This window comes from Melopsittacus undulatus, chromosome 8 (assembly GCF_012275295.1).
Source record: "Melopsittacus undulatus isolate bMelUnd1 chromosome 8, bMelUnd1.mat.Z, whole genome shotgun sequence".
In the NCBI taxonomy this organism is placed as follows: domain Eukaryota; kingdom Metazoa; phylum Chordata; class Aves; order Psittaciformes; family Psittaculidae; genus Melopsittacus; species Melopsittacus undulatus.
This window is the reverse complement of record NC_047534.1, coordinates 39,521,769-39,537,933: the sequence shown is the minus strand read 5'-3', so window position 1 is coordinate 39,537,933 and position 16,165 is coordinate 39,521,769. Positions and strand designations below refer to the sequence as shown.

General features: G+C 38.7%; 1 protein-coding gene across 4 annotated transcripts; it reads left to right on the top strand.

Moving 5' to 3' along the window:
* The first annotated feature begins 1,280 nt into the window (after window positions 1-1,280).
* Window positions 1,281-15,822, top strand: RBM45 (RNA binding motif protein 45). Of its 4 annotated transcripts, none has more exons than XM_031052239.2 (10): window positions 1,281-1,623; window positions 3,125-3,247; window positions 3,377-3,503; window positions 4,956-5,066; window positions 5,389-5,565; window positions 6,440-6,569; window positions 7,865-7,961; window positions 8,332-8,495; window positions 10,221-10,416; window positions 14,611-15,822. In XM_031052239.2, the coding sequence occupies exons 1-9, from the start codon at window positions 1,345-1,347 to the stop codon at window positions 10,411-10,413; spliced, it is 1,401 nt and encodes a 466-aa protein (XP_030908099.1). In that variant the 5' UTR covers window positions 1,281-1,344; the 3' UTR covers window positions 10,414-10,416; window positions 14,611-15,822. The 4 variants fall into 4 exon arrangements, with proteins under 4 accessions (XP_030908099.1, XP_005152631.1, XP_030908098.1 ...); XM_005152574.3 differs by having other exon boundaries at window positions 8,329-8,495; XM_031052238.2 differs by lacking the exon at window positions 14,611-15,822 and adding an exon at window positions 12,644-14,254 and having other exon boundaries at window positions 8,329-8,495.
* The last annotated feature ends 343 nt before the right edge of the window (window positions 15,823-16,165 follow it).

Genomic DNA, 16,165 nt, shown 5'->3' with positions numbered 1-16,165 from the left:
TGTTAAGCCCTGCTGTTGTCCATAGTAGCAAAATGGTTTATTCACAAAGGAAACTATGACATTAGTGCTGTTTCAGAGGAGGTTGGTCACCATGTTGTGTAGTGAATTTCTGGTTGAAGAAGGCCCTTTAAAAAAAATTATTGCAGCTGAAGTACATTAGGAAAATATTGATATGCAGAATACAAAACTGGGAGGAGTGGCCAGTAGATTAAACAGTCATGCTGCCATCCAGATGGACGCCACAGCCTGGAGAACTGTCTTGACAGGAGCATCAGGAAGGTCAACAAGAGGAAGTCCAAGAGTCTGCACTTGGGGAGGAACTACACCATGCACCACTATATACTGGGGGGTGATCGGCTGAAAGCAGCTTTGCAGAAAAGGACTTGGGCATTGTGGTGGACACTAAAGTGAATGTGAACCAGCAATGTGCCCTTGTGGCAAATAAGGCCACCAGTATCCTGAGCTGTATGAGGAAGAGTGTCATCAGCAGGGCAAGGGAGATGACCCTTTCCTTCTCAGAACTGGTGAGGCCACACCTGGAGTACTGTGTCCAGCTGTGGGCTTCCTAGTACAAGAGAGGCATGGATGCATGGACATACTCGGGAGAGTCCAGTGAAGGGCTGCAAAAGTGACTAAGGGTCTGAAGCATCTCTCATGTGAGGAAAGGTGGAGAGTGGCCCAATATATACAAATACTAAAGGGAGAGAACAAAGAAGATGCATCTAGACACCTCTTAGATGTGCCCAGTGACAGGACCAGAGGCAATGGGCACATACTGAAGCACCGGAGGTTCCACCTGAACATCAGGAAAAACCTCACAGAGTGAGGGTGACTGAGCACTGGCACGGGTGGCCCAGAGATGTTGTGGTCTCCCTCCTTGGAGACATTCGAAAGCCGCCTGGACATGGCCCGGGGCAGCCAGCTGCAAGGGGCCCAGCCCGAGCGGGGGCGCTGGTCCCCGGATCTCCCCCTGTTCGGTGGCTCTGCGACACCGCGGCGGCTGGGCACTGCCGAGGGGGAAGGCCGTGAGTGCCCGTCCTCGGCACCAACCCTCGATTTGCTTCTGCTTAGTCCTTCACACCCGCCCGCTGCCGCTCTCGGGAGCAGCTGCCTAGCTCCTCCAGGAAGGACACGCCGGAGCCTTAGGAGGGCGGCTGGAAAACCCCACCCGCCGCAGGCAACGCTGCAGCCCTAAACTCGGCCTTGGGGAGGCGGGAGAGGCGCGGCTAGAGCCGACAAGGAGGAGGAGGAGGAAGCGGAAGAAGCTGTTTCCCCGGCGGAAAAGCGTTGTGGCCGTTCCCCGCCAGCCTCTGGGAAAAGCTGGCAGCCCCTAGCAGCCCCGCTATGGAGGAGAGCAGCGGTGTTCGCCTGTCCGCCGAGTGCCTGGACGAGCCGCCCAACAGCCGCGTGTTTGTGGTGCTGAGCAAGGACACCGGGGAGGCTCTGATTCGGGAGCGCTTCGCCCCCTTCGGGGACATCCAGAACATCTGGCTTCTGCGGGACAAGCGCACCAATGAGTCCCGCGGCATCGCCTTCATCAAGTACGCCCGCAGCTCGCAGGCCTGCCGGGCTATGGAGGAGATGCACGGCCGTAGTCTGGCCCCGGACACCAAGCCCATCAAGGTACCACGCCGCCCGAATCTTGCTAGGGAAAGGAACCGAGGGTGGGCGACCGGGGCCTGGCAGGGCGCCCCGTTTCCAGCGTGGCGGCCGCGGAAGGCCGCAGGAGTCACCGCTCTGCCCAAGCTTGCTGCTTGAATTTAGTGTTGGCCTATATGGGGCAATGGGAAGCCCCTCGGCGAGCAGCGGGCTGCGGGGACAGCGGTGGTGGATGCCTGGCTGAAGCTATTCTTCTTGTTTGGCATAGGCAGTGAGCTGCCACGGAGCACGTTAGACCTTCTTCTGTGGTCTGCTCTCCGCGCGTAATGCTGGTGCGGTGCCGTCGCCCTTCTGGGTCAGGTGCGGGGAGGGTTCGGGGCTTGCGAGCTTGGCGGTGCTCTTTGGGAGCTGCGGTGCGTCTCACCCTCGAATGCCGTTCCCACGCGGGGCGTAACCTGCCACAGGCCTGGGGAAATCACAGCACCCGGAAACTAAGTGTTTTGTTTGGTTGATTTAGCCTTGAGGAAGTCTCTGAAATACACCGGTGTATCTGAAGTGTTGCAAGCAAGATCGATGTGGGTGGATAAATACAGTTGCCTTTACGAGGGTATTTTATGTTGGTCATGTAGCTTGTGTACAGTTTTTTCAAAGCAGTTATGGCGTGTTTGGTTTTTTTTAATGGAACTCTGCTTCTTTGAATTGTTTTTGTATTTCCCAAGATATGACTAACTTTGAACAGTGAAAGAAGATCTCACATATTTCATTTGAAAATGCAATCGAGTCAGTAAAATCTTTTCTGAAGAAGTTGCTATTTGAAGCCAAAAAATCAGAGTTGTATTCATTCCTTCCCTGTGTGACTATTAGAAAAGTAATTTGAGAGCTGTATGAAACCAGTTGCTGCTTTTGCATAAGAAGCTTGCTTTGAATGTTGCTTGTATTTTCCTTATTCAGTTATTTTGTGCAGGTTTTTTCTGTTATTTGTTTGTTTTTCCTGGTTGTCTTCTGGCGTGCACTTCTGAGGTGAATTTTTTTTCAGTAATTAAAAAGTATTTTTAACAGTTACAGATGTGAGAAGTTATGTTCCTTCATAGAGCACTAGACCTGCAGACTTCAGCCCAGTTGAGCAATGAACTGCAGTGGCAAGGTTGTAATAAGCTGTTAGGCTTTTTTGTATGTTTGTGTATTTTCTTAGGACTGCTGTACTAGGCCTGTTGCAGTGATACATTTTTTATTACCTCACATGTGACTGGCGATATTGACAGTGCTGCTGAATCAGGCTTTGGTATTCCTGATCATTCTGCATAATCCCTAGTGAGAAATCCTGTTGGACTTTGTGCTGTTCAGGAAACCATTTGGGTGTATTATCTGCTGATCTTTTGTCACAGATGCATCTATGATTGGAGATATAATCTCTTTTTTCCATGTTGGGAAAGCTAGCTTTTGTGTAAGACGCAAAGTCTTATTTAAACAAGCTATTTTTCTTGCTTGCTGATATGTAATTATGTCTATGTAATTACTCCATTAGGTATTTATTGCGCAGTCAAGAGCTTCTGGAAGCCACCGAGATGTTGAAGATGAGGAGCTTACACGAATCTTTGTTATGATACCTAAATCCTATACAGAGGAAGATCTGCGAGAGAAGTTTAAGGTACTACTTTGCTATTTGTTAATTGTTTCTCTTAAATTGCCCATGTCCTAATTTATCAGAAGGGCTTAACAGATGGAGCTTAATGCATTTTCAAAAACTGTAAATTAATGTGCTTTTTAATTGTTCTAGATGTATGGCGACATTGAGTATTGCAGCATTATTAAAAACAAGACTACTGGAGAAAGTAAAGGTTTGGGCTATGTGAGGTATTTAAAACCGTCGCAAGCTGCCCTAGCAATTGAAGAGTGTGATCGAAGTAAGAATCTGAATTCTTTTAAGTTTTTCACAATAAGTGTGTATCATCATTAATGTACATTTAATTTTTAGTTTTGTTTACAGGTAAATTATTTGATGTAAACCCATCTTGAGACAGTTATATTGCGAATAAAAAATAGTATGAACATTGGTTGAGAACAGCCACTTAGTTACATTCTTGCAAGACCAAGCTAAGAAAGATCAGTGAAAGGAGTTTGGAAAATGGATACAGAGTTTTCTTTCATGTGTTATTGGGCTACAATGTAGGCTTCATACACAGGAAAACCTCATTTTAATGTGTCCCTGGGAGTATGCATTTTAATCAAATGTATTTGATAAAAAATGAATTTGCATATAAAATGTAGTCGATAATCTGTGGAGATTCTGTTGTGATTCCGTTTATCTAAGAACAAATTCATCCTAATCAGAGTTTGTGTTTTTGCTTTTTTACATTTAGTATCATGATTAATCTGTTCCAGAATGAAATACTTTGTATGCCTTATAACTAGCCATCTGTCATATATGCTTTAGCACAAAAAGGTGTTAATGAATTTTAGTGAGTTTGGTGAAAAGCCACCAAGGTGATAAGGGGCTGAAGTACATGAATTACGAGGAAAGACAGGGGGAACTTATCCAGGAGAAACAAGACTTTGGGGGAAACCTAACTGCAGCCTTCCAGCTCAACCTCCTGTTCAGTGTTTGCTTAATCAAAATATACAGTGACTTCGCATGTGCATGTGTTTGCTCTCTCCTTTCCCCCCCAATATACATGGTTCCACACCATATATATCATAAGTGGTTCCACAAAAATTATATTTGTGACAATTCTCACATGGGACTATGAGTGTGAGATTATTTGGCAGTTAAATTCTATTTTCTTTTTTGCTCTGTCATTAAAATTGAATTGGTTGATAGCCTGAGAGTAATACCTATTTATTTTATAAAAACAAAACATAGATCAGTTCATATATACATAGAGTGCTGTTACAGTACCTAAGTTCAGGTGGCTGCCTTTGGAGCATCTCTGAATCCTGGCAGGCATCACAGAAGCTGAAGCTGGAAGGAACTTTGGAGTTCACCTTGCCTAATCCCTGTGCTCAGGCAGGGCCACTTGGACACCATGGTTGCCCAAGACCATTTTCAGACACCTTTTGGATATCTCTAAGGATGGAGATTCCTCATCTCTGGGCAACCTGTGGCAGTGCTTAATCACTCACACCAAGTAGGCTCTGTTGTACTTAACTTAGAATTAATCTAGTTACATGCAGAAGTTGTTAACTTTGACATAATTATGGCAGATTTTGAGTTACAGATTATGTATTTTCCTAAAGCCAGCACTTACTGGGATTTCTGAATAATGTGTTTCTAAGTATAGGGTACTTGGAGAATGTGGATCTGGTCAGGTGATTCAGATGTGCTAAAGTGTTGCTATATGTGTACTTGTTCCTTTCAGGCTACAGGGCCATTTTGGCCGAACCTAAAAATAAGTCGTCCGAGTCGCTGGAACATGATTATTATAGTAATAATACAAGGCAAGAGCCAAGAGGAAATACACTTTCATTTTGTAAGTCACATTTTTTTACACTAAAAATGATTTGTGGTCTTGAGTATGGTCACAAAATGCATTTTGCAATAAGGGAAGGTAATGGATGCTTGTGTCAGCATTTATGTAGTAAATCGGATGCTGGGGTTAGAAACGAGCCAGACATTTTGTTTCTATATTTTTATGGTTTGCTCTAGTTGATCGCTTATTCTGTGACCTATGTTGGAGAAATAAACATGTTTCATTTCTTAAAAGGTGAATGAAAAGTATGTATGAAATGAAGGCATGCTGGTGTGATGATTCAAATTATTCATTTTTTATTTATTAAATGTTAATTCTTGAGGTGGGCACCCAGAGTTTTGTTGTTTTGAAAAAGAGTGTAGAATTCAAGAGTCAGTCTCCAAACGTCTGTCAGTGGTATCACGGCTTCCCTTTATCCAAGAGCAGCTGTTCGCCCTCTTTGATCTAGTTCCAGGACTGGAATATTGTGATGTTCAGAGAGATCCTCATACCAACAGTGGTAAGTAAAAGTACAAAAGTATCTTTTTCTTTCTGTTAATGGAATTCCTTTTAGTTGTACTTCAGTTCATTTGTATTGCAAGATACAGTACAGTTGTTAGAAAAGATGTTTTATGTATCAGTGGTTGCTGCTATCGCTGATGCATAAACCCAGAAATTCGGTTTTGTTTGAACCCCTGTTTACAGGTAGCCTTCAATACCTTTGTTTTCGGATAATAGAATCTCAAGAAGGACAGAATCAAACCCATGAGAAGTGTTTTTCGGTTACATTAATAGTTTGGGGCCAAATAAATGGAGAAAACGTTTCAAAATACTAGATGTGTAGTTTAAATGTTTTCTAAACAAATCATTTGAGTTTTCATCTTGAGAGAGGTGTGTGTCTGTGCTGAAGCTGATGTGAATAAATTGGATTAAATAAATCCAAAACAAATCATGTTTTATCTTGGAAGGATTGTTTTTGTTTCGGTCTTATTGTTTTGCTGTTGCTGAGAAGAATGTGGAAGATATCTCTTCTCCAAGAAACTTGAAATTAAATTGATTCACAGAATTAAAATGTAAAATTAATTGTTGATGAGATAATTGCATTTTAAAATGAAACTCTGTGTGCCTTTGTCCCTAACTTGGGGTTGGGGAAGAAGATAAGTTTTTGCTTGCTTTGCTTTATTACCAGCTTTTCAAGGTAGCATAAGTATAGCTGATTTGTCACTGAAGTTTTCTTTATGAATGCTACTGTTTAATGTATAGTGTGGTAAAAGACTTAAGAATTTTGTATCTTCCGTGACTGATATGCTGTTTAATCATATTGCTTTGTATGAGTGTAGTTTGTCCTTAGGATTTACAAATATCATACTGGAACTGTGTACACTGTATTTTAGGGTACGCTGTGATTCAGTACAGTACCGCTGCATCAGCTATATATGCCAAGTATAAATTACATGGGTTTGAGTATCCTCCTGGAAATCGATTAAGTGTCCTTTTCCTAGAAGATGGGAGTGATAGCTCAGAGTAAGTACCAATAAATAGAGATACAAAATTGTAAGTTGTGTTCTGGAGAGCAAAATTTAAAATAAATACACAAATTTTTAACTTAAGAGCCAACAGCAATGTCACTGTGAACTTGTTTCATACATACAGATAATATTTACCGAAATGGTGGTCGTTTTGTTTTGTTTCTTTGGTTTTGTCCTTTAATGATTTAGAATAAGCCTTTGAAACTTACTCGTTTTTGATAAAGAAAAGATTAAACTATGTATTTTTAAGATAGATTGCAAAACCTTGTATTTGACAAGAATCTTTATAAACGTAATATGTAATATGTAATAACAAGGCTGGAATGTGTTTTTTTGATGAGGCTTTTGTGTTAAAAACGAGATTCATGTGCTTGATTTCTTGTTCATGCTTGCGGTACTGGAAACAGTAGCCTTGTGAAGCACATATGTAGAGTAAAACTGTTGGGTGCTGAGGATCTATCAGATCTGTCAGAGCCAACTGTGTGGGCATAGTCATGTTTGACTGTTTCTAACCTGTTCCTGTGATTTGAATGCCCTTTAAACGTTAGAGCAGCTTAGCTACACTCCAGCAGTGAATGTTTTGTCTGAGTTTCATCCTAAAGGAATCTAGTTTGTCAAACTTACCCTGCAATGTGAATGAGGACAGTAAGGAGGGACAGTGGGGAGATTCACTTTAGAAGTGCATGTCTAATCTAAACAAAAATAAATATTCATTGTAAGCTTCATTCTTCAGTAATTCCTACTATTTCATGGCCCTGCAACATGAGCTGTGAACCTATGCAAAAAAGGCGATTGGTCTTTCTTATTCCGCATCAGAGGAGAGAAAAATCACTGGAAAATGAGTGTTGGAAGTAAACTTCCTGTGATAATATTCTGACTTATGAATTGAATCTCTGTATTTTTTATGGAAACAGGTGAAAATTTCCTGTCCTTTCTTTTAGGTAACTTTCACAAAATGTAGTGGGCTCTGCAGAGTGTGGGTTTTTTTTTCTTTTGTTTCCCTCCCTCTTTCTCCCCTGAGCATTAAAAAAAGCAAAGAAGAGTTTTGTATTACTTTACATAGAAGTGTATAAGTGTTTTCAGGAGTTGCAGCTAGCGTGTGTGCTTTCAAGTCGTGTCTAGAGTGGCATGAAAGCCTGGTTTGACTTTTTTTTCTCTTTATCTGCATGATTTTATAGATTTCCAGAAATACTTCTGGATGCGCATTAAAACTTGTTTTCTCTTGCTGAATTGAAGAGTACTGTAATTTAGCTCACTCTTTAAATAGTTTATTATCACTTCTGCTTGCAGCCTCATCAGAAAAATGGCGACACAGCTGGTAACAGCACATGTGTCATCAGTGTTGCGGAATAACAATGCGGTTGTTCAGCAATATAGGACACCTCCTGTAAGTTAATATAATGGATACAGTTTATATTCTGAATTGCTGTAAGAAACTTCAGCTATGTCAGTACAGATCGTTGCTCACAGTCTTCTGTAACTGTTTTAGATGCTACTTTAAGATGTACCTATAGATGCTACTGTTTAAGATGTACGTTTTATTCCTTGTAAAGGTGTCTGACCTCACTTGGATTTGTTGAGCAATTTCATGAAATAACCAAAGTAAAGAAATTGAGATCAGTACTGGTAGAGCCCACTTATGTACTGTGATTTGGGAGAAAAAAAGATTGTAATAGGTCAAAATAACTCTCCTGCTCTTCTCTGCCCCCCCCCCATCAGTTAATTTATACTTGCATTTTTTCTACCTGTTTCAGCAGGCATTTGGAGGAACTTGTTGCTCACAGTTACTGCAGCCCCAAACAGATGCCATACTGCCACCACCCAAAAAAAAAGTTCCACCTGACACTTCTGTGAAGGAAAGGCTTTTCATACTTTTTCATCCTCATCCTTTACCTATAAATGTGTTGGAGGATGTGTTCTGGTAAGAATCCATTTACAAATAGAGATTACAAGGTTGGAAGGGGGGTTGGAACTAGATGATCTTAATTACAAATAGATCCATTTACAATAGAGAACACTGTTCTCTAATAAAAAAAAAAAAACAACCATGAAAGTAAGTGTTGAAAGTAAAAAAGCTTTTCATCATGAAAACTCCTTGAGAAAAGAGTGCACAGTGGTCAGTAAGTAATAAGTGATCAAGAGGTAACAGTTGCTTTTTGAAGCAGATGCGTAATGGAATTCACTGTGAAGCATAGATGCAATATTATCAATACAGTGGCTTTATCATTGGTTAATAATATTGATTAATAATCTGAAGTAAATTGTCTTTTTTTTATTAATCAAAAAATGTGATACTTTAAGTTCTCACAGCCTAATTTATTTGTCCTTTTCTTGTACATATTTCTCTAAGGAATTTAAGTATTTTGATAAATGTAACTTAGTTGAGTAAATATAGGGAGGTATTTTTTTCTGATCTATCCTGAGACTTTTGATGGTTTGCATCCTGACACTGTTACAACTGTCCTTCTATGCTACGTCCCTACGAGGACCAAAGACTTCAGAGACAGCTTTTGCCATCTTTAAAACATCCATAGTTCAACTCTTCACCAGTATTTTATATGGTTTATTTTTAGTATGCTGTTGGAAAAAAAAAAAGACATTTCTGTCTTCTAATAGCTGGCATTTTCAATATATCTTGGAAACCCAAAATATTTTTGAAGCAGGGGGAGGAAAAGAAGGAGGAAATTCCTGTCCAGGAATCTTCTGAGGACTTGGAAATCTGTGTTTCTTCCGTAATGCTTTGGTGCTTGCTTTCTAAGTCATTTCACTGAGACTTTTTCTATGATTAATCACAACTGAGCAAGTTCATTTAAATGAGAAGCAAGTTCAACCTTTAAATTACCTTCTACTTTGTGTATGTGTGTTCATGTTGTCTTAGTTTTGTGGGATTTTTGAGTGCCATTTAGTCTTTGGGTAGTATGGTATTGATTAGCTTTACATGTTCTTTTAAATAAGTGAGAAATCACTGGTGCTTGTGGTCCTATTGTAATATTACCTAGAAAACACTGCCTATGAAATTTAGGTTTTATTTCAATTCCTGGCTGTAATTCTGTGGAAAGGAATGTGAAAATTGGGAGGACTGGAAGAAGGCAGCACAAGCAGCTGTATGAAGACAGCCTGAGAAAGTTGGGGCTATTCAGCTTGGAGAAGAGAAGGCTGCGTGGAGACCTCATAGCTGCCTTCCAGTGTCTGAAGGGGGCCTATAGGGATGCTGGGCATGGACTCTTCATTAGGGACTGTAGTGACAGGACAAGGGGTAATGGGTTCAAACTTAAACAGCGGAAGTTTAGATTGGATATAAGGAAGAAATTCTTTACTGTGAGGGTGGTGAGGCACTGGAATGGGTTGCCCCAAGGAAGTTGTGAATACTCCATCCTTGGTGGTGTTCAAGGCCAGCTTGGACAGAGCCTTGGGTAACATGGTTTAGTGTGAGGTGTCCCTGCCCTTGGCAAGGGGGTTGGAACTAGATGATCTTAAGGGCCTTTCCAACCCTAACTATTCTATGATTCTAAAATACAGCATACATATGAGAATATAGTTTTTGCAGCCATGAAATCATACATGCTTCAGGTTGGGTAATAGGTATTTATGTTGCAGTAAAACCTGTAAATTATGTTTTTCTTTCCTTTTTCTTTCCCCCACCCAGTCGTTTTGGACAGTTGATAAAAGTTTACCTTGTGGCTGGAAAAAATGTGGGCTACGCAAAATTTGCAGACAGAGCAAGTGCCAGTGATGCCATAACTGCATTGCATGGGAAGATTGTGAATGGTGTCAGGCTTAAAGTAAGGTTGGCAGACTCACCTTCAGAAGAATCTAACAAACGTCAGAGAACTTACTGAGAGGTGAGTAACCAGTCTGAACTGTTAATTAAACTGAAGTTCAGTTATTTGAAATAGTGATAGGTAAAGTATTTGAAGCTAGATATGAACTTGTAATGATAAACTTTATATCTATTTTTAGCTAACAAGGCGAAATTTAATTTGTGATATGTATGAATACATATATGTATATATGGAGATGTGTATGCTTACATATGCACATGTACACTTTATTTTAGTAAAAGTCTATTTTTATAGTTTTTAAACAAATATGAACCAGTGGATTAACATCAATCTGGATGTTCATAGAACTACTCACTTTCTGTACATAAGAGTATCAGTTAACACTGGGGAAAAAAATAAACAATAGAACTGAGCACAGCTTGTGTGTGTCTTTCTTTCATTAAAAAATGCCCTTATACTGGTGTTGGATAAAGATGCAGGGTTCAGCCCTTGAAGGGCAGAGTAGGAAAGGGGTAGATAAAAAAGGACATGGGAAGGTTGCCAGGTGAAAATGAAGGCTTGGGATATTTGAGGAATCTGGATTCTCAGAAATCAGGTGTAGCTAGAATATGTGATAGTGAAGAAAATACTGCTGAGCTTCTTGTGGAGGATTGAGGTTACGTTTAAAATAATTAGTTTGAGAGTTTACTAATTAATGCTTATGGCCTGCGAAAGCTGGCTGAGCTCCTGCAAAGGTTTTATGGACTTCAGGGACCCAAATTCACATGTTCTTTAAAACTTTGGTTTGATTCAAATAACGTTTAAAAAGTAATAATAATTAAAAAAAATAGAACTATTACCAAAAGAGAAATATACTTGGGAGAGGAAAGGCTGAGCCCTGTTTTCTACAAAAGAGCTCCCAAATATTACTGTACCTTCCAAATAAGGGTTGGAACTAGATGATCTTAAGGTCCTTTTCAACCCTAACTATTCTATGATTCTATCATAGCCATATTATCTTTTCAGGGGATGTGCAGTTTTGGTTTAACTCATTCCAAAAACAACACATGAAATCCTTACTCTCCTGGGCATCAATATTTTTCTTCTAAGCTTTATTCCTTGTATCTTTCTCTGTGTAGAGACTCCTTGTGATCCAGGACTTGCAAAGATCTGCAAAGATTTTGCCCAGAGTGTGTTTTTCATGTTGTTCATTTGATAAGCAGCAGTTACTAAAGCTGGCCTTAGTCTTACACACAACTTGCTTTTAAAAAGAATGGTTTTCTAGAATTCTTTTTCTGAACTGAATTGTAGCTAAAACTAATCTGAAACTTTTTTTTTTTCCATCATCAGCTCTGATGAATACAATTTTAAGTAACTTTACACATGCTGTTACCGTTGTACAGAGGTTTTGTTTGTTTTTAATGTGACTTCCAATAATAAAAGGCCAGCCTCTTTGTCACTAGCAGGGAAAACGGATGTAAAGTGTAACGTAATGTCAAGTCTGCCTTGACCACTTGTTACTAGAAAAGTGTAGATGCAACAATTATCCAAAACTAGAAAGGTGATTTATCCTCCCTTATTCTTTCTTTGGTTTAAAGAAAAATAAGAGGGAGAAGACTGAGAGGTTGTCTTCTGATTGTCAGCATAAACAATGTTTTATTTTTCATTTTTCAATTCACACGTGTGTGCACACATACACAAGAATCCATTTTTCTAGTGTGATTTTCTTTGGGAGAGTCTTCAGAGTCTCCAGCTGACAAAAGGTGCAGCTGGTCCAAAATTGCATTTTCAAAAGGCTAAAACTTACTGTTTGAAATAATGTATATACCTATTATTGACTATTTAGAAACCTGAATTCCCTTATAAGGTGAGGGTAAGATGTACCTATGTGTTCTTGTGCCCTTTTACCTAATTAGAGAACTGGAGAAATAAGGTTGTATTTCAAGAATAATCTGCAGAACTACAGCAGAGCACTTTGTCCTTTCCTAGGTTGTTGCATTTCTGTAAATTTTAAAATTATAAGGAGTACTACTTTTAGTTTGTTCAAAGGCAGCCATCCTAAATCTCTTCTGGACAGATGACTTGTAATTCTGGTACAAATGACTGCTGAATATTTCCCCTCTGGTTAGCCTTTCATCTGCTGTCTGTGCAATAACACAGGTAGAAGAGCTTTCTATATTTACTGTGTTATATCTTGTTACGTCCTGTACATAAAGTTCCCAATTCTGAGTCTCTAGCAGGTTGTCTTAGGATCTATTACTTCTTAGAACAGAAAGACAAAATTACTTGCTCTCTTTTTGTCTTTTAGCCAGTTTCTCAGATTCAGATGAAATGATCCTTAAAAAGAAAGATTCCATCGTGCTCCTTTTCAAAGGGCTTGTGTGGCTCTGCATTGGACTGACAGTCCAGTTTTGATGTAGTTTAGAGGCTTATGTTTTGCTTTCAATTAAAAGCTTTAAATTGTGCATGTGAAGAGGGATGGAATTCTCTCTATCTCTGAAATAGTACCTGTGAGTTTTGAGTTTTCACTTAAGGAAGTCATTGCCTCTTAAGAAACAGGAAAATCCTTTCTTAAGTCCTGTAGTATTGCTTGCCATTTATCTGTAACAAGGTGACTAGATTTCTGCAGTAGTCCTTTCTGTAGAAGGTTCTCTGATTAAAATCCATGATAAGGTCTGTGAAAGTAGTAAAATCTATATGAGAATAAATTTAATTCAATTGAGGATTTTTAAATTGAAACATTTATAGTTTCAGTGCAGCTTTTATCTGAACTTTTTATTTCCCCCATATTTTCTCTTATGTAAATCATCTTTTTAATTTAGTTTACAAAATTGTTTCTTAAATATTTTATGGTAATGGTATACTACTGATAATACTCTTGCAGTGTAAACTTCTGATTGTAACAACAGTCTCATCCTTACAATAACCTTTGTTTATCAGGAGAATTTTAATACATGTTTGTTAATTCTAATTCTAAACTATCTAATAAATTTTGCATGCTCTGACTCTCCTGCAAGTCAATGAAACTTCAGTTGTTTATATGAGTAGTTAAAAGTAGCAGAGAAATGATGGAAATACAGACCAATAACAAAAATTCTTTTAACTACTTTCAAGTTCTAATGTAATTTTTTTGAGGGCGAGGTTCTCCCCTCATGCTAAGTATTTGTGGTTGAAATAAGAATTCTAAATAATCTTTTTTGAGTTAGTATAGATTTGAGAAGACAGCTACATTGTCTATTTCTAGGCAGTTGCTAAAAGCAGAAGCTATCTTAATGTTCTTGGTGTTGACCAGCCTGTGCTTTCTACTCAGTTTTTTGCATTGCTTTGAGTATTTAGTGAGAACCTGACTGCAATTGTCTGGTGCCTGTTGCGTAAATTATTATCACTCAAATAGAGGAAGAAGGAAAAAATTTGGTATCAGAAGAATATATTGTGGAATTCTGATTTATCTGTATTGTAACCTAATAGTCCTATTTAAATACCCCTCCCCTCTGAAAAGCAAACAAAACAATAAACAAACAACAACAAAACAAATCCCACCCCAAAGCTTTCAAGTAGCCCTTAGAAAGCAGAGCTTCTAATTTAGCACTGCATTGGAAATGCAAAACACAGATTGTCTAGGGCAGGATTCTGTGGCTGTCTAAAGTTGTTGCTAATTGACTTTAACACACATCAAATGAATTCATTGGCTTTTTCCCCTTCTGATAATGTTTGGTACTGAAAATCTTACTCTGTCGTGAAATACTGTTTTGTTGTCTTTTATTATCCCTGTCCTGAAAAAGCTCTGTATCACTGATTTGATTTGCATTTTTTTTTTAGCTAAAATTTTATTGAAATCATGAAGTTTAACATGTATACCTGTAATGATTTACGTAGGTCCAAAACTATTTCAAAAAGTAATTTTGTCATAGTTGAAATATACTCCAGAATTAAAAGATACATTTTATAAGTATAAAAGTATATTTATATATTATATTTGTTATAGCAGTTTGTCACACATGTATTATATATTTGTCATATATATATTATACGTATTATATAATTTATTATTATAATATATTTATTACTGCAGGAAAGTTGCTGGCTTTCACATACTGCTAAGCAAAGGAGGTACTTGTTTAAAAGCTAGAGAAGCATATATAAAATGTTCATATTGTTCTTCTACAGATATTAAAAGTCTTATATGCTGTAACATGTTTTATAGTGATATATTTTAAAATAAAAGCAGATATGTTGCTTTTTGATACTATTTTTGTACTTGTGTTTTTTCTACAGAAACTAAATAATGACATGACCCCCAGCTAGCTGACTGACTGACTGAAAACGTGACTAGACATGGTTCCTGTGGACAGTTGGACAGTGACAGCTTTTTTGTTTTGTTTCTTAGTTGATTTCTCTCTATATATATGTGGTACTTTCTGGTATTGAATATGAAAATATGCAGTTCTGAAAACTTTCTAGGCTTTAAAAATTGTAAGCTGGTGGTTGTTCTTGTAGTAGTCTATAATCTTGTATTACAGAAATATCTCTCTTTTGTTTATAACTGAATTCCTCCTCTAAGATGGAAATTACAATGAATGGAGTCAGCATTTTGTAGCTTGACTGGTTAATGATTCAGATAACTGTTAGAAGACATTTTAACAGCCTCAGGCTGTACCAGCAGAGGTTTAGAGTGGATATTAGGAAAAATTTCTTCACAGAGATGGTGATCAGGCATTGGAACAGGCTGCCCAGGGCAGTGATGGAATCATTGTCCCTGGAAGCATTCAAAAACTATGCAGATGAGACCCTCAGTGATTCGGTTTAATTATGGTCTTGTCAGTCCTGGAGTAAAGGTTGGACTTGATGATCTTGGAGGTCTTTTCCAACCTACTTGATTCTATGAAAACATTCCTCGTGACTCAAATTGCATCAAAAACTGAAGTACAGCAGTAAATTCAAAGAAAATGAAATAAGTGTTTCAAAAACCCTGCAACCTGCTAGCAAACCTGACAGCATTAAGCAGGACTTCAGAAAATATCTGTAATCAAGGAAAAGATTCAAGTATATTCTTAAATATTTTGTTGATTTGAGCCAAAAATGTTTATTATGCTTTGCATGCTGTTCATGAAGAGGACATTTGACTGTGGGTCAGACTTCCAGAACTGCTTACATTTATCCTTTATTATTCTGAGGTCTTCTGATTACACCTGTAGACAAAGTATAGAGTCTAGGGTGTGTTTTTGTTTTCAGGGATGGGGTTTGGTTTTCTTTGTCACCAGCTCTTTGCTTTTATTTTTTTAAGAAGCTTTCAGTACATATGCTGTTTATGTAAGGATTGGACCATTCAGTATTTCGACAGGATGAAGAGGATTTCAGCATTGATGAAGTGTAAATGAAGGTTGCTCGAATAAGTATTTGCACAGATAACTTTCAAATGCCAAACACTTTTCTCTGTATTCCTGAATACTACTTGTTGAATTAAATATATCCTGATTATTAAAATAATTTATACGGATAAAACTGATAAATTCTAGTTGAATGCATACTAGTAGATAAGCATGCTCTTGCGTGCATCCTGCTTCCTAGCATCTCCTGTCCTGGTCCTTTGATTGTTGGTGTGGGAAGAGTGGAGCATCCTGCAGCTTCCTCAGGCTCCAAGTACCTCCAGAAAGATTTCCTTCCAAGACATCCCAGCTGGCAGGAAGACAGGGTTTGCCAGCAGTGTTAGGTTCATTTGGCCTCAGATTCCCTTCCCAGGAGGGAGATTACTGCTGTCAGGAGGGTTGGGCAGAAAGTTTTCATGTGTACTGTGCAGCTGCTCAGTCAGCAGTCCTTGTAGCCTCCTTTC

Excerpts from the sequence above, each read along its gene's own strand:
- RBM45 (XM_005152574.3), top strand. The coding sequence starts at position 1,345 with ATGGAGGAGAGCAGCGGTGTTCGCCTGTCCGCCGAGTGCCTGGACGAG. Across the intron at positions 5,566-6,439 it reads AGATCCTCATACCAACAGTG|GGTACGCTGTGATTCAGTAC; the intron begins GTAAGTAAAAGT and ends ACTGTATTTTAG. Across the intron at positions 7,962-8,328 it reads AGCAATATAGGACACCTCCT|CAGGCATTTGGAGGAACTTG; the intron begins GTAAGTTAATAT and ends TACCTGTTTCAG.